The 17,716-nt window shown below is 41.4% G+C and overlaps 2 protein-coding genes across 2 annotated transcripts in view; one reads left to right on the top strand and one right to left on the bottom strand.

The window, feature by feature from the left end:
• Positions 1 to 17,716, top strand: part of Oosp1 (oocyte secreted protein 1) — a 56,875-nt gene that overhangs the window by 26,610 nt on the left and 12,549 nt on the right. The gene's annotated exons all lie outside the window — the stretch shown is intronic.
• Positions 6,965 to 16,497, bottom strand: LOC142850670 (oocyte-secreted protein 3-like). Its single transcript, XM_075974599.1, has 5 exons — positions 16,422 to 16,497; positions 14,257 to 14,435; positions 11,925 to 12,022; positions 9,951 to 10,059; positions 6,965 to 7,033 (listed from the first exon to the last, which is right to left on the bottom strand). The coding sequence occupies exons 1-5, from the start codon at positions 16,495 to 16,497 to the stop codon at positions 6,965 to 6,967; spliced, it is 531 nt and encodes a 176-aa protein (XP_075830714.1).

Raw genomic sequence — 17,716 nt, 5'->3', positions numbered from 1 at the left:
TGCTTCTGAATCTCAAGTGAGGAAGATGAACTACATGGTTTTTAAAGCCATTATCTTGCTCTGTACAGAAAAGGGTCACAATAGCTACAATCTAGTTTCCTAATCATTTTTCTTCTCATTTTTAAAATTTATTCTTCCCTCATACAATATATTCTGACATCAGCCTTCCCTCCCTCCACACCTCCCAGTCTTCTCCACCCCCAGATCCACTACTCCTCTGTTTTATCTTAGAAAAGAGCAGCTTTCCCAGTGATATCAACCGAACACAGCATAACAAGGTGCAATAAGACTTGGTAAAACGTCTTTAAAAAAAACATTTAAAACTAATTTGTTTATTTCTAGTTCGTGTGCATTGGTGTTTTGCATGTATGTATGCCTGTGTGAGGGTGTCAGATCTCTGGAATTATAGTCAGTTGTGAACTGCCATGTGGATGCTGGGAACTGAACCTGTGTCCTCTGGAAGAGCTTTTAACTGCTGGTGCTTTTAACTGCTGAGCCGTATCTCCAGTCCTGTCTCCTCCCACCCTCTTTTTTTTTTTTTATCAAAACAGTATTTCTCTGCATAACAGCCCTGGCTGTCCCAGAACTCATTCTGTAAACTAGGCTGGCCTTGAACTCACAAAGACCTGAAGCCTCTGCCTCAGGAGTGCTGGGATTAAAGGAGTGCACCACCACCACCACCACCACCACCACCACCACCACCACCACCATCACCACCACCACCACCACCACCACTACCACCACCACCACCACCATCACCACCACCACCACCACCACCACCACCACCACCACCACCACCACCACCATCACCATCACCACCACCACCATCACCACCACCACCACCACCACCACCACCACCACCACCACCATCACCACCACCATCACCACCACCACCACCACCACCACCACCACCACCACCACCATCACCACCACGTGAGTTATGCAAAAGTCTTATATCACAACTGGATGACTCAACCCAGAAGGAGGAAAAGGGTCCCAAGAATAGGTAAAGGAGTCAGAGGCACCCCTTCTCCCAGTGTTAAGATTCCCACAAACACCCCAAGCTAAACAACCACAGTTTGTATACAGAGGACCTACCACAGACCCAAGTTTTAAAATTTTTTTAACTTGGGGGCAAAAATTTTCTTTTTTAAAATTTATTTTATTATTTTATGTAAATGGGTATCTTGCCTGCATGTATGCATGTGTATCATGTGCATGCCTGGTGCCCTCGTGACCAGAAGAAGGCAATAGAGTCCTTGGGACTGGAGCTAGAGATGATTGTGAGCCACCATGCAGGTGCTGGGACTTGAACTGCAGACTTTTGCAAGAGCAGTCAGTGCTTTCACCACTGAGCTGGCTCTCCAGATCAGGTTTGTTATTCTTAAGTAATGGTGCATATGGAGAAGGTAGGAAGGAGTAACATTCTATATCTTGTCCTAAAAAATTAAACATAGGAGTTGTATCTTTAGGATGAACATAGTTTTCTTAACGATGAATGATAAGATATTTAAGGTCTGCATCTGATTTAAATATAGCCCCCCCATAACAGATCACAGTTTTTTCTTCTTTTTCAATTCATTTTTATTTTATTTTTTTTATTTAAAAATAGATTCTTCTCTCATACAATACATCCTAACTAACCACAGTTTCCCCTCTCTCCATGCCTCCCTTCTTCCCTCCTCAACCTCTCACCTTCTCTGATCTACTCCTTCTCAGTCTACTGTCAGAACAGAGCAGGCCTTTAAGAGATAACAACCAAACATAAGAAAACAAAATACAATAAGACAAAGCAAAGGCCCCCCAAGCTGGTCCAGGCAACCTAACAGGAGGAAAAGAGTCCCAAGAGCAGGCAAAAGAGCCAGAGATACACCCGCAGTATACACAGAGGGCCCGGTGCAGACTTATGCAGACCCTGTGCTTGCTGTTTCTGTCTCTGTGAGCCCAAGGGAGCTCTGCTTAGTTGAGTCAGTAGGCTGTGTTCTACTGGTGCCCTCCATCACCTCTGCCTCCTACAATCTTTCCTCCCTATCTTCTGTGGGATTCCCTGAGCTCTGAGGGGATGGACCAGATGGAAACATCCAATTTATACTCTCTCTACACATAATGTCTGACTGTGGGTCTGCATCTGCTCCTATCTGATACTGGAGGCAGCCTCTCTGAACACGACTGGACAAGGCACTGATCTGTGACTATAGCAGAATATCATTAGGAGTCTTTTCTTTTCTTTTCTTTCTTTCTTTCTTTTTTTTAAAGACCAGTCATGTTTGGTTTTACCCTAGGTCTCTGGACTATACATTCTCTGGTTCCTGGTTATCCAAGCAGTGTGGGACATGGGCTCCCTCTTGTGGAGTGGGACTTGAGTTAAATCAGACATAGTTTGGCTACTCCCACAAGTTCTGTGGCATATCTGACAGATAGGAAATATTGTTGACTAAGGGTTTTGTGGTTGGGTTTGTATCCACATTTCTCCTTTGGTATCTGGCAGAGTATCTTCATGCACCAAAGAGACTAGAACATAGGGGTGAAAGATCCATGTGGGCACCAGGTCAATCTCTTAGAATCAGTAATCATTGCTATCTCTCAATATCAGTGGTCTCAATTCCCCAATAAAAAGAAACAGACTAACAGAATAGATATGAAAACATGATTCATCTTTCTATTGCATCCAAGGAACACACTTCAACATCAATAACAGACATTACTTCAGGGTAAAAAGTTGGAAAAACGATGTTCTAAGCAAATGAACCTAAGAAGCAAGCTTGTGCAGCCATTTTAATATCTAGCAAAAGGGACTTCAAACCAAAACTGATCAAAAGAGATAGGGAAGGGCACTATATACTCATCAAAGGAAAATCCACCAAGATGAAATTTCAATTCTTAACATTTGTGCTCTAAACACAAGAGAACCCCCTTTTTCAAAAGAAATATTACTACAGCTTAAATCGCATATTGATTCTTACACACTGATAGTGGGAGCCTCAGTACCCTGCTCTCATCAATGGACAGGTAAGCCAGAGAAATACTGGGCTGACAGATGTTATAAAACAGATGGACCCAACATATTCACAGAACTTTTCATTCAAACACAAAAGAATATATCTTCTCTGCTCCTTAGAGAACTTTCTATAAAATTGACCACATATTCAGACACAAAAAAAGTCTGAACAAATAAAACTGAAATAACTCCTTGCATCTTATCAGACCACCAACCATAGATTAAAGCTGGATATTAACAACAACAGAAACAACAGAAAGCTTATAAACTCATGGAAAATGAACAACTCTCTACTGAATGAAAAATGGGTCAAGACAAAAATAAGAAAGAAATGAAAGACTTTCTAGAATTCAATGAAATGAATACATAGCATACCCAAACTTATGGGACACAATGAAAGAAACGAAGGTGAAAGTTCATAGCACTAAGTGCCTACAAAAAAAAACTGGAGATCTCATAATAGCAACTTAACAGCACATCTTTCCAGATGTGCTCTAGGATGGAAAGAGGTAAGCATACCCAAGAGGAGTAGATTGCAAGAATAATCAAACTGAGGGCTGAAATCAACAAAGTAGAAACAGAACGATAGGAAGAATCAGGGAAACAAAGAGTTAGTTCTTTAAGAAAATCAACAAAATAGACAAACCCTTGTCCAAACGAACCAAAAGGAAGAAAGAGAATATCCAAATTAACAAAATGAGAAATGAAAAGTGGAACATAACAACAGACATCAAGGAAATCCACAAAATCATAAGGATATACTTTTAAAACCTGTACTTGACCAAATTGGATAACCTAAAAAAATGGTTAATTTTCTTGATAGATAGCAGTTACCAAAATTAAGTGAAGATCAGATAAACAATTTAAATAAACCCGTAATTCCTAATGAAGTATAAGCAGAAACTAAAAGTCTTCTTAACAAAAAAAGCCCAGGGTTTTATCACAGAATTCTACCTGATTTTCAAAGAAGAGAAAATAATCCATATTTATCACCCTTCACAAAACTCAAGTCCAGTTAGATTGAAGACCCCAACTTAAACCAGACACTGAACCTGATAGAAGAGAAAGTGGGAAGTAGCTTTGAATGCATGGGCAGAGGAGACCAATTATTAAATATAGCACCAGTAGCACAGACACTGGGAGAACCCTCCTGAAACTGAGAAGTAAATCAAAGGACACAGTCACTAAGACAAAATGGCAGCCTACAGAATGGGAAAATATCTTCACTTGCCCCACATCAGTCAGAGGACTGATTTTCAAAATATATAAAGAACTTAAGAGACTAGACATCAAATTACCAAATAATCCAATCAAAAAAATGGGAAACAGATCTAAACAGAGAATTCTCACAACTGCAAATGGCTTAAAGACACTTAAGGAATTGTTCAACATCATTAGCCATCAGGGAAATGGAAATCAAAACAACCCTGAGATACTATTTTATACCTGTCAGAATGACTAAGATCAAAACACCAATGATAGCTTATGCTGGAGAGGATACAAAGTAAGGGGAACACTCCTCCATTACTGGGGGGAGTGCAAACTTGTACACCACTTTGGAAATCAGAATGGCAGTTTCTTAGAAAATTAGAAGTCAATCTACCTCAAGACCCATCAATACCACTCTTGGGCATATACCCAAAGGATGCACGCTCATACCACAAGGACATTTGTTCCACTATGTCCATAGCAGCATTATTCATAATAGCCAGAACCTAGAAACTGCCTAGATGCCCCTCAACCAAAGAATGGCTAAATAAAATGTGGTACATTTACACAATGGAGTACTAGTCAGTGGTAAAAAACAGTGACATCTTGAAATTTGCATGCAAATGGATGGAGCTAGAAAAAAAACATCCTGAGTGAGGTAACCCAGACCCAGATAGACAAACTTGGTATGTGTTCACTCATAAGTGGATACTAACTGTAAAACAAAGGATATTGAGCCTATAGTTCATGATCCTATATAAGCTAAGTAACAAGGTGAACCCTAAGAAAAACATACTTAGATCCACCTTGAAAGGAGAAACAGACCAGATATCCTGAGAAAATTGGGAGTAGTGGGGGGAGAAGGGAGGGTGGATGAGAACATGAGGGAATGGGAAGCTCAAGGAGGGGAAAGGACAGTGAGGGAGAAAAAGGAAAGAGATATCTTGATTGGGGGAGCAATTAAAGGACTAGTGAGAAAAATGACACTAGGGAAATTCCCAGGAATCCACAAGGATGACCCCAGCTAAGACTCTAAGCAACAGTGGAGAGTGTGCTTAAACTGGCCTTCCCCTGTAATCAGAATAATGACTGTCTTAATTGTTATCCTAGAATTTTCAACTAGCAACCAATGGAAGCAGTTACAGAGATCTACAGTGGAGCACTGGGCTGAGCTGCAGGAGACCAGCGCAAGAGAGAGAGGAGCAATAATATGAGCAAAGCGATGAAACTGCCATCCGTACAAAGGACTGAGATGTCTGGAGCTTCACAGTGCTTCCTTTGCTAGAGTTCAGTTAACTGGATATACAAATAGAAATACTTACTATTAGTGCCAAAGCAGAAAGTGCACTTGAACCCCTGCCATGTATAAGTGAACCCAGATTTGAGACAAGCATGCAGTGGACAGTCTGGACTTTAGAAAGCTTCTGCCTTGTACTCTTTCCCCAGATTATAAAGTGAAAGTTTATGAATTCCCACCACAGAGCATACATACACCTGCAATTCCTCAAATGCTAGCTTGGATTCCAAGTTTGGAATGATGGCAATACTGACAAAAGAACTATTGGAAAAAACAGGAAGACATGGTCACTACTTTCAGTGTCTGGGGCAACCAGCCCAGTTCTTCATCCTTGAAATGAAAGAAAAGGAAGGTTGCTAACATTGTTTCAGACTGACTGACAGAATAACCATGTAACAGACTCAAAACCTACCACCTGCACCCGAACTTCTATTACAGAATGATTTGATTCAGGAGGAACTTCTATTTTCATTTTTCTTCTTTTTTCTTTTCCTTTCCTTTCCTTTCCTTTTCTTTTTTCTCCTTCCCTCCCTCCCTCCCTCCCTCCCTCCCTCCCTCCCTCCCTCCCTCCCTCCCTCCCTCCCTTCTTTCCTCTTTCATGTACCTCTGTGTGCACATGCTTAGGGAGACCAGAGGTTGATGTCCGGTATCTTCCTTTATTGCTCTCCACATTATTTACTGAGGCAGGGTCTTTTGCTGACTAGTCTAGTTAGCTACCTTGTCCAGAGGATCCTCTGTCTCTGCTTCCAAAACACTGGGATGGGATTTGGGCCACCCCCTCCCCAACTTTAAAGTTTGGGATCCAAATTTCAGTTTTGACACTACAAATTCCTTATCTATGGATCCATTTGCCCAGACCCTGCAGGAGGATTTTTGTTTGTTTGTTTTTGTTTTTTAGTTGTATGAGATAGGATTTCTCTGTGTAATGCTTGCTGTTTTGGAACTTGCTCTTTAGACTAGGCTGGCCTCAGACTAGAGATATTCCTGCTTCTGCCTCCTGAGCACCGGGATTAAGGGTGTGAGTTGCCAATGGCTAGCTGTGGGGGAAATCTTAATAGATGTGCTGTTCACACATCTGAGCTCTCTCTACTTCTAATGGTTTTCAGTCTCCATCCACTCTCCGCCAAGCAAGTTCATAGGCCATATTACTACATACTACTGGGACTAGTTTAATAGGCAAGTATTAAAAACACGGTATTGAAAAGAAGCTTGGTAATTGCTTTGCCCCAGCTCCTATTTTCCTACTAATTTAGCCTAAAATGTAAAAACTCAATTAGCTTGATTTAGAGGCATAATACTACACACAATAAAATGTTTTATTTATAGATTGTGGTTATATTAAAGCTTAAAAACACTGATAGATTATTTTCAAAGCTATCACAAATGGTTATAGTATATTAAAATACAACTAAAACATGAAAATATATAAATATATATAAACTTTATGTTGCCATGGTGAGTCAACGGTGAAAGGATGAATGAAAAGGTCTTTGACGAGAATGATTTCTTGCTCCATAAAAGGGTGTTGACTGTGGAAAGAAAAGTTCAGCAACTGGTATTTACTATCTTGAGATACAAAGGCTCAAGAATATTTTTATTTCATTATTAGAACATTTTTACCTTATTTCATTTTCTAATAGAGTAACAGTAATAGCAATATTGATTTCTTAATATATTTTAATCACTGTTCTAAAAATTCTTTATGCAACAAACATATATGTTTGTGACTGTGACCAAGGACTTGGGAGAGGGGAGAACATGATCAAAATATATTTACATTTAAAAGTTGTTTAAGATAATAAAAAACAAAATACATAAAAATAAAGCAATTAAGGGGAGGTAGGCTAACAGTAGATCTTCACCTTTCCTCCTTGTCTCCAAATCCAGCTCCCCAGTCTCACCCCTACCTCTGCAGCAGACCATGTGCTGCAGCCTCCCCCCTCCCTGCTCCCATCTCTAAGGGTTTATACAGATCTCTTCCAGCCTGCCTCCCCCCTAATCCCATTATTCCAGCCCCCAACTCCAGCAGGCATTCCCCGGGACTCCATCAGCCAAGGCTACCACAGAAACAAGTAGGTCAGCTAAGCAGATAGGTGAGCTAAAGACAGATCTTCACTCTCCCTCTTTTCCAAGTCCAATGTCCCAAGTGTCATCCTCAGCTTGGTACAGAAACTTCCTAAACTATGTACATATATGAAGGTTATCTAAATGAAACCCCCAAACAGAGAGACAGACCTCTAAATGGACATCTCTTGCACCAAATGAAGTTTCCAGGACCGGGAATGGGTTACATCTCATTGAGTTGTTGGATAAAAGGGTCTCATAGGAACTCTCAAGAATCCAGGCTATTGACAAGGCTATTAGTTGTTCTCTGCACACTGATATCATTGCCCCAGTGCTCAAGACAATACTTCTATAACTCACTGAACACGGAGAAGTTAAGCTGGTACCTACCTAGAACTTCGCTCTAAGGGATAACTGTTCTTGGTACTGGAAGGCACTCTGTACATGACCAAAGAGAAAGGGAAACACCAGCCCAGCTACAAATGCTTGGATCTACAGTTGTATCCTGTCTGCAAGATATGCTAGTGCAAGGTTGGCACAAGGCTTGTGGGAGTAATCCACCAATATCTGATTTTACTTAAGGCCCACTCCTTGAGATGGGACCCATGTCCTTGCTGCTTTGGTGACCAAGAAACCTGAGAGTAGATAGCCCAAAGACCTAAGGTTAAACCAAATACTACTGTTCTACTAAAAGAACCTAACAATAAAATGAGACCTTTTATACCCATAGATCAGTGCCTTTCTCAGCCATCATCAGAGAAGTTTCTCCCTGCATCAGATGGGAACTGATGCAGAAGCCCACAGACAGACAGTATGCAGAGGGGACACTCCCTCTTCAATGAAATGTCTCCATCTAATCCTTCCCTAGTAGGGTCCCTACTAGCCTGCAAGGATTGGGGTCCTAGATCTAAAAGGAGAGTGGACACATGCCCTAAGAACCTGAGTCCAACCAATAATCACTTGGAAATGAAAATTTAGTTTTCTCTAAGGGAGTCTCGCTGGGGAAACAAATCATTCTTAAGGGTAGGCTGCATTCCCAGCAGTAGATAGGCCATGGAAAATGAACCCAACTGCTTCCTTGGAGGTTCCTGACATATAATGTTGTGTCAGGGATTTCTCTCTCTTTAAATTTTTATTTATTTTTTTATTTTATTCCCCCATCTCTCTTTGCCCTATAGACTCTTTGAGTATACATTATGGCTTCCAGCCTTTTGTGTTCATGGGTTTCCTATGTATGTCAATTTGTCAGTCTCTGTATCTATATCTGTATTTTTTTCCTCGGGCTCTTTTCCTTCTGTTTGTTTTGTCCTATTCTGATGTGTTTTTATTTCATTTTATTATTCTGTAAAAGCCTTTTTGTTTTACAATGAGACAGAAAGGTTGTGGATCTAGATGTGAGGGATGGTGGGGAGGAGCTGGGAAAAGCAGAGGGAGGGGAGAAAAAAACTATGTTCAATAAAAGAAAAATATTGTTCTTTGCCAAATGTATACATTTACATAATATATTTTGTTCCTTTTACCCATTAATCTCTTTCATCTTTCAGGGAACCACCTCTTTTGCTACTCAAGTCCTCCTGCTATTTGCATATCTTTAAAAACTATTGTTTGAATGTTGTATGTTTCTGTCTCTCTCTCTCTCTCTCTGTCTCTCTCTCTGTCTCTCTCTCTCTGTGTGTGTGTGTGTGTGTGTGTGTGTGAGAGAGAGAGAGAGAGAGAGAGAGAGAGAGAGAGAGAGAGAGAGAGAGAGAGATTGAGATATTCCATAATTCAAGAATTTTTTGTTTTTAAAGTTGAGCACTCTCCGAGCTGGAGCCAACTAACTTTAGGGCTCCAAAATAGGAACAGTATGGCATGTAATCAATTTTTTATGAGTAGCAGCTACATAAATTTCATTGTCTAAAGGCTGAAAACAGTTCTCAAAGGGATCTTGAATATATTTGACAACAACCCAGTGGTAAATCATAAACATTTTGTTTATATATTTTTCTTTTCAGAGCCACCTTAAGCTTAAGACATTTGGTCTTTTTGTGAAAAGATGTGAAGAAAATGTTCCAAATTGGTAAATTCAGCACTTTTCTGTCCCTCCTCCCATTACAGATATTCACATTGGATTCAGATATTCAGTTCCAAAGACTATAATGCAAAATATTACCGTCAAGTAAAGACATCCAAGAATGAAGAGAGGATGGTAAGGCTGGGGCCTTATTGCAGCCTCTCATCAAGTTGTACAGTGACTGTGTATGACCATCTCCACTGAGTACGTGGTCGAGATAACTATAGGATCTCCCCCAAACAAATACTAAATGTAATGGATAATTTTTGCTTTTGATATAATCTGTGAATGTTTGCATATTAAATATTTGCCCTTGCAGGAGTCCTTACCCAGTTATCTTGTAAGTGGAGATAGTTACAAGAAGTGCAGATTCTCTGCATTTTCAGGAACCAGACTTGAGCAGGAAGGGGCATTTCTAGGTCATCCATGGCATAAGAACTTCCGAAGGAAAAACAAAGCAATGAAAACAGGAGTTAGAAAGCAGTGCAGAGGCCTAAAGGTCATTATTCCTGGGCTTTACGTCCAGCCTCAACACAGCAGTTTAGTGATCCAGGCGCCTTGGCATAAAAACATAATAGATTTAACAGTCTGCTAAGAAACTACAGTTTTGATAGCTTTAAGATGACTGTGTTATTATTGTTCAACAGTCTCAGACCTCCACTGAGGGCTAATAAGTCTATGGATACTGAGATTATTCTCAGTTAAGAAAAATCTCTTCCAGAAAATACTGTGTTGGAGTAATCGGCTGAAGGGAAGATATTCCTAAAATCTCTCCGAGTTGAATTAGCAGGTTACCAGGAGCTAATGATGTCTGATTACTTTTTTAAGGATTTTATTTGATTATAAATTATATATATGTGTGTGTGTGTGTGTCTGTCTGTGTGTGTGTGCGTGTGTGTGTGTGTGCCTGTGTGTGCCCACAGATTCCATAAGAGGGTGAGAGATTCCCTTGGAGCTGGAGCTAAGGCTTTGTTCTGAACTGACAGATGCGGGTGCTAACCAAACTCAGGTCCTGTGGAAGAGCAGTCAGTGCTCTTACCCACTGAGCCATCTAGCCCCCGAATGGTATCCTTTCAGAATGTCAGTGGGTCATCTTGGAAGTTGACTTCCACAAACTTCTTAACCAGCACAGTGCACTAAAGCTTAGTTAAGAAAACAGTGTTTTCTGCTCATTATGTCAAATTAAATCTGGGACTTTCTGGCTCAGTGAATCTAGAAAATCATTTAATATGTTTGTATCTAAGTTTCTGTCATTAAGTTGGCCTGGTATTCATGCTGTACACACAGAGTTGATAGTAAGGATTCAAGTGCCCTGGGCTCACAGACGCTATGAGTGGTACACAGTGGCTCAGTGGTTATTGTCATTAGAAAGGACTGAGTCCTATTCTTACCCAAATGCTGATGCCATATACAATCTATGTTTTGGAAATTTTCTATTTTTTTTGTTTTATTTATTCCAAATTACTTCTGGAGTTAGAAACTTACTATTTGAACCAGTAGTCTGTTTTTGTTTTGAAGGCTATCTTTTATGTCATTTATTGCCGAATTATTTTAAAACTTAGAAGGTAGAATTAATTTTCATTTGACTTTCTGAACCCTAATCTTCTAGTAACCTAGAGTTTCAGTCTCTTTTCTCTCCCACTTTCTCCCTCCTTCTGCCACCCCACCTCTATCTTGCAGTACTTGGGGATTCATTTCAGGGCATTGTGATTGTTAGGTAAGTACTCTACCACGGAGCTCTGTCCTCGGCCCTCATTTATATTGAGATGGTCCAGTTTTTATAGCTGGCCTTAAACTCACGGAGTAGTGTTAGGCAGGTCTTTAACTTACAGTCTGTCTTCCTTATCCTCCTGAGTAGCTGGTTTTACATGACTGCCATGAGATCCAGCTAGGGTCTTCTGGGTTGTTCAGAAGGCCAAAGCCAATCCGTGTACTTAAGAAATTTCCACAGATACTGTGTGTCAGTATTGGTGTGATGCACTTGCCTGGCAACATGTCCCTCATTGTGGGGAGTAGAAAGGATGAACAGCCAGGACCAACTCATGGCTTTGTAACTTGTTTCACTTTGGCCTCTGGTAGGGGCTGCAATAAAGTTAAGATGGATTGACATGCTGTAGACACACAGCTACAAAACTCAGGATCTCATGAGGGATCTCTGAAAACTCCCTCCCGATAAAGAAAAAGAAAACTAAACAAAACAAAAAAAAAAGAAGTTATGAATTTCAAGGTTTGTGGACAAGCAATGATCCATTTTAGCCAAGAGCTGTTGGAATTTAATCAACGAGCGTGTGTTTTGTACTGACCTGGGAACCACACACTTCAGCGGAAGCTCAGCAGAAATATGTAAATTCTTGGGTATATAGGTGAGCCAGGAATAAAAGATAGTTCTATCAACTACTGTCTGTTGAGATAAAAGATATGGTTTGTCACAACACATTTTTATATATTCAAATAAGAAATTGAAGGATAAATCATTTGCCACTCTACCACCCCAAGAAATAAAGAAATGCAACTGAATTAATGTGCTTAACGTTCTCTCTGCCATCAGAGGCACCGAAACAGGAAATACAGCAAAACACTTGACATTTAATTTGTGAATGAGATTGCCAAGAGGCGGGTACATTATCCCTGGGGCTTTTCACTAGCCCTTTCAAATCAAAGTTCTAGGAAGCATTTCTTTCTTACTTAGATGGAAACGTGATCTGTGAGGATTTAAAAGATGAATAAACTATTTGAAGGAGTCTGAGAGACTCCTCCTGATACTTTCGACTTCAAACACAGTATTTGGCCTTTGCTTTGGATGTCCAAGTTTCTAAAATCTCATTAGAAGGAAGAGTGTTAACTAAAAACCAGTGTATTTGTATTGAACAACTGAATTTCCTAAGCATGAAATGCATATGCATTTCGTAATAAGTTACAAATCCTATGGTTTTATCATACTGGCTTCAAGTTCTGTAACAATTTGATCCTCCATTATCTATGCTTTTGGGATCATATTAGATATGATGTATTATCCCAGTTAATAATTCCAAAGTCAATAACTTGTTGATAGTGGGATGGATAATTCATGTGGTTCCCAAGGTCTGAAAAATTTATTTCATTTAGCTTTCAAATCCAGAGGTCAGACAGACAGATACTCTTAAGACTATGAAGTGGCCTCATCACAATTGGCAGAGTTTAGGCTGCATCAATTGTAGAGGAAGTCTGCCCAGAGAAAGGGGTAAGGGAAGAGGGTGGGAATAGGTATGTTGACCAGGGTTTCTCAGCTGACACTGCACATGAGATTAGGTAGCTCTCTGTTATGTGTGGAGGGAGCTGTGCCTGCAGACGCTAGACACCTGTTCCTCTTCACCCTCCCCTCTGGAAGGAGTCATTGACATTGTCTCCTCAAATGGCCCAATGTTCCCTATGGAGAGGCTCGCCCCCACTTGATAACTGTGGACTTACACTTCTGTGAAGGGCTCTATATTTGACACTTGCTTTTAGCTGCTAAAAACCTCAAAATGCCTTTGGATTTCTTTTGATGGACATATGGGAACAAATCTGAGTGCCGTGGGTAAGCACAGCTTGAGAAGTAGACGGAGATAGCCAATCACGGCACGAAACTACGAGGCAGAGAAGATTGAAGGCCCTTCATGTCAGTCTGTTCAAGTTAGTCCATGTTCATGACATGAAGCTCAGGTTCCTAGAAAATACTTATTTCAGTGACTACAGCAATGCAAACTAAGGCAAGGTAAACGGAATCTTTTGTATTTCCCTTGGATGTGCTTGAACCTTCCTCCACCAAAGTTTACTCTCAGTTTTCCTCATAGACGCTGAAGTACTATTGCTTTCAGTGATACACACACACACACACACACACACAACACATGCATGTCTATTACTTAGAAGTAAACCAATTAAGTCTATTTCTAGTTCAGGTTCAGATCACTCCAGACCATTCTTGCCTCTTTACTTCCTGGGGAAAGTTTTAATCAAAAGACCGAAACTCTGTGTTTGCTGATTTGGATGATCTGGATGCTGAGGCACTATTAGTTTAAGTCCTGGGCCCTGAGCACCACACTAAGAAGGAGCAGCACAGGAATACCCCCAGGAATAAGCTGGAGTTTAGCGATGGAGACAGCACAGTAGGATACTTCACTAGGGATGTCTTGTGTTTCTTTTATCATTGTTCATTTCATTCTGCTCACGCCAGAGTCATCCTAGCACTAAGGCAACAGGCTTAGCGTAGACATCAGCAAGCCTTGTCTCTGGCCCTTGCTCTGCTGGACACGAACCTCATGTATCTGGTTACATGGCTTTTACACTCAATTCCGCATCTATATAAGTGGAAGCAGAATTGATCCTGTAGGATTAGGTGTGTAAAATGCCATGTGAAAATAATACATGTGCCATGCTGATAGAACATTAATTTATTTTGATAGAAAATCTATATAGTGTTTTATTAATGCCAAGCATCTTGTACATATTATGTCTGGTGACTGAGTGGCAGTGACAAACACATTCTTCATGTCCCTCTCAGGCTAAGGCACCCGGCTGGCAATACCAGTGCTACACACATTTAAGACAAGAGCGGGAAGTAACACTTGACCAGACTTTGCAGATGGCAGCAGGTAAAACGGTTCCTTCTCTTACCTCTATAACAATCCCACAGTTCTGGATAGGAATATTAAACTCAAATTCATCTGGTCGCACAAAAGTCACTCTGCAGTTCGTCCCTAGAAATAATTCATCAGGGCCTATACGCTCATCTGGATAAAACAGCGCCCTTTTAGCTACAACACGAAGATTCAGATAATTGCACTCCACCAGTACTGTTGGAAGAGAAGAACAGGCAGTCAGCTGCTGCACCTCAATTCATGGCATGAAAGAAGACCTGGTTTAACCAAAACAAGCAGAGGTTGGGAGTGTGGGCAAGGGCGATCCCTGTCATAATATGACTCTACGTCTCTTTTCTTCCCATTGACATCCCTCAAATGAAACAACTCGCAAAACCCCGAAAGCTCTGCCTGAGATTAACTGTGGTGGCTATTTGGAATGGAAGCAGAGGTATGTACTTTTATCAGGGTGCTGTATTGGGTACCAAGCTCTCCAATCCTTGGCATCTGTGAAACTTAAGCCGTGAGTGTGTGTGTACTCGCATGCTGGTCAGTGGTAGATGTTTGCCTTTCTCGGTTGTTCCTCACCTTATTTTTTGAGACAGATGTTCTCACTGAACCTGGAACCTGCCAACTTTGCTAGCGTAGTTGGCCAACAAGCCTGGCAATCTGTCTGTCTACCTCCTCAGTGCTGGGATTAGTCTTTTCCATGGGTGCTGAAGAGCAGAGCGCAGATCTCCGTGCTCCCATGGAAAGCACTTGACTAACTGAACCACCTCCATGGTCCACAGGTTTTCATCATCAGGTATGGCTGTGTGCCAGATAGCAGCAGCCATATGGTTCACATGGAGATCTAATCCTAAAGCTTGGGAGAAGAGTCCTTCTGGGGTGTGAATGAGCATTCTGTTCTCCAAGGCAATGGTATAGTGGGCCCAAAGAGCATAGTGTTTACTACCAGATCTCTGTGAATTGTTGGGCCTTGGAAGACTCACATCTTCTCCCCATTTAGCTGTCAGATACACAGAGGATTTGAAGTAACCCTCAGCATATACAAGTTCCATGTGGAACTTATGGTTTTTACTTCCCTCCCGCTGTGTTTGCCTCATCCCAGTCACGAGCCCCACATCCGCCCACTGCTGAAGCCTAAAGGCCTTTGATATAGTCCCAGTTCCCACTTCCCTTCCTTCCCCCAGTCTTCCACTGAGTCTTTTCACCTCCGCTTTCAAAACTCATCTCTCATCTTCTTCTGTATGGCTGTACTGTGGATTCCATCACTGTCCCTTGTCCGGGTAACCTCAGCAGCCCCTGTCCCTTTCCTGGGCAAACTTGGCAGCCTTGTGGAGGAGCTCACTGCCCCAGTGTCATTTTCTCATCCTTTGTGTGAGTGTGTGTGTGTGTGTGTGTGTGTGTGTGTGTGTGTGTGAGACAGGGTTTCTCTGTAGCTTTGGCACTTGTCCTGGAACTAGCTCTGTAGACCAGGCTGGCCTCAAACTCAGAGAGATGCTCCTGCCTCTGCCTCCCGAGTGCTGGGATTAAAAGTGTGCACCACCACCGCCTGACTTCTTTCTTTCATTCTTGCAGCTGCTTTGTGTCAATGGAAGGGTTCTCTTTCCCGCCATCTCAGAAACCTCCACTTCCCGGTTTAACCTTTTAACTTTCACATTATAGTTTTTCCTATTAAAATAAATGTTTAGTTTATCTTGGTCATAGTTCATTATCTTGGACTATCAATTTGCGGTAGGCATTTTGCACAACTGTCCTTTTGTTTTATCTAATAGGGAGTGTTTCCTGCTCTCCCAACACCCTCTCTTCCTGTAAGCAGTGGCAATAGTATTCCATGGTAACGGTGCTCCCTCCAAAAATTCCCTTTAGTCCTCCAAATACCAAACACATTATGCTTAGTACCTGTACTCATAATCAACTTTCCTTCCGAGACATTACAACAGTTTATATGAAAAACTCCCAAGTTAACCTCTGCCTCCTTTGAGCCCAGTCTCTAGTGGTCTGCAGGACTCGGAGGTATTTTAAGTGAGTTCTGACCCCCTCTGTCTTAGGGAATGCAACCCCATGCCAGGTGTCGTAATTATTAGTTGTTAACTTTTCAGATGGGATAATAAAGCCCCGGAACCCAGAACCTCATAGCTCATGGTCACTGAAGAACTACCCCGTGAAAGCATCACCAGAAATGGTGTACTCTGATACCTGGCTCTTGCCCAGAACACCTCCACATTCCACATATGAGCAGCAGCAGCAGTCCTGATAGAACAAAAGCCTTCATTATGCCAGACTTTGGGCTGAGACCTCCTCAGTTACCAGGTAGATGAGAAGAACTGGGAAGCCAGAAGTGTTTTTATGCCCGAGACTTGACTCAGATGAATTCAATGAACTCAATTCAGTGAGGAGAAAAAAAAAAACCTTTAATACCCCCAAAACTCCAACTCCTGAGCCTTTCTTTATCTATGGGCTATAGAAAATAGTGTTGGCTAAATGAATACAGCACACATTCTGGGGTGCTTTTGAACTGTCTATGTAGTACCTCAAAATGCTTGACTATGCGGCCAAATCTCTGGTTAGTCTTTAGTGTTCTATGAGTTGATTTAGGGATATCCCTGACTCTGACACAATGGCATACTTTGTCACCGGTGGTTGAAGCCATCTTCCTAAGTTTGTAATACATATTTAGCTTAATTGGTGAATTCACTGGTTAGTTACTTCTTTGGTGGTATTGGGAGTTGACTTAGCAGAAGTTACTTACCATTAACAATCAGGAAGAAGAGGTCAACAGAGACCCTGATCTTGACCATTCCTAAACCAACCCTGAGAGAACCCAGTGCTCTTCAGTGATTTCATAATGCTCTTGCTAGAATGACATTAATGACATTAATATCTAAGCCATTATACCTTATTCCCTTGAAACTGAACATTTCTAGACCACCAGAGAGACTTTGATGTTCCAGGCACCATGGGATATCCTGGAAGAGTGGTGTGTATTTCCTGCAGAGTCAGTTTAATATGCTTATGATCTACATGTCTTACTTTTCTATTACTGTGATAAAACACCATGACCAAGGCAACTTATAAAACAAAGCATTTATTTGGGGCTTACCTCTCAGAGATGAAGACCATCACGGTGATGGGGAGCTTGGCAGCAGGCAGACAGATACGGTGCAGTAGCTTAGAACTCTCATCTTGAGACACAACTATGAGGCAAAGACACGAGAGAGAGAGAGAGAGAGAGAGAGAGAGAGAGAGAGAGAGAGAGAGAGAGAGAGAGAGAACACTTGGAATGGTCTTTTGAAATTTTATTTTATTTTTTTTTAATTTATTTATTTATTAAAGATTTCTGTCTCTTCCCCGCCACCGCCTCCCATTTCCCTCCCCCTCCCCCAATTAAGTCTCCCCCCAGCCCGAAAAGCAATCAGGGTTCCCTGGCCTGTGGGAAGTCCAAGGAACCCCCACCTCCATCCAGGTCTAGTAAGTTGAGCATCCAAACTGCC

This window comes from Microtus pennsylvanicus, chromosome 5 (genome assembly GCF_037038515.1).
Source record: "Microtus pennsylvanicus isolate mMicPen1 chromosome 5, mMicPen1.hap1, whole genome shotgun sequence".
Lineage (NCBI taxonomy): Eukaryota > Metazoa > Chordata > Mammalia > Rodentia > Cricetidae > Microtus > Microtus pennsylvanicus.
Note: the sequence above shows the minus strand (reverse complement) of the source record. Positions and strands in the feature narration are given on the sequence as shown.

Excerpts from the sequence above, each read along its gene's own strand:
- LOC142850670 (XM_075974599.1), bottom strand. The coding sequence starts at position 16,497 with ATGAAGGCTTTTGTTCTATCAGGACTGCTGCTGCTGCTCATATGTGGA. Across the intron at positions 14,436-16,421 it reads GTGTTCTGGGCAAGAGCCAG|TACTGGTGGAGTGCAATTAT; the intron begins GTATCAGAGTAC and ends CTCTTCCAACAG. Across the intron at positions 7,034-9,950 it reads TCCACTTACAAGATAACTGG|TCAACACCCTTTTATGGAGC; the intron begins GTAAGGACTCCT and ends TTCTTTCCACAG.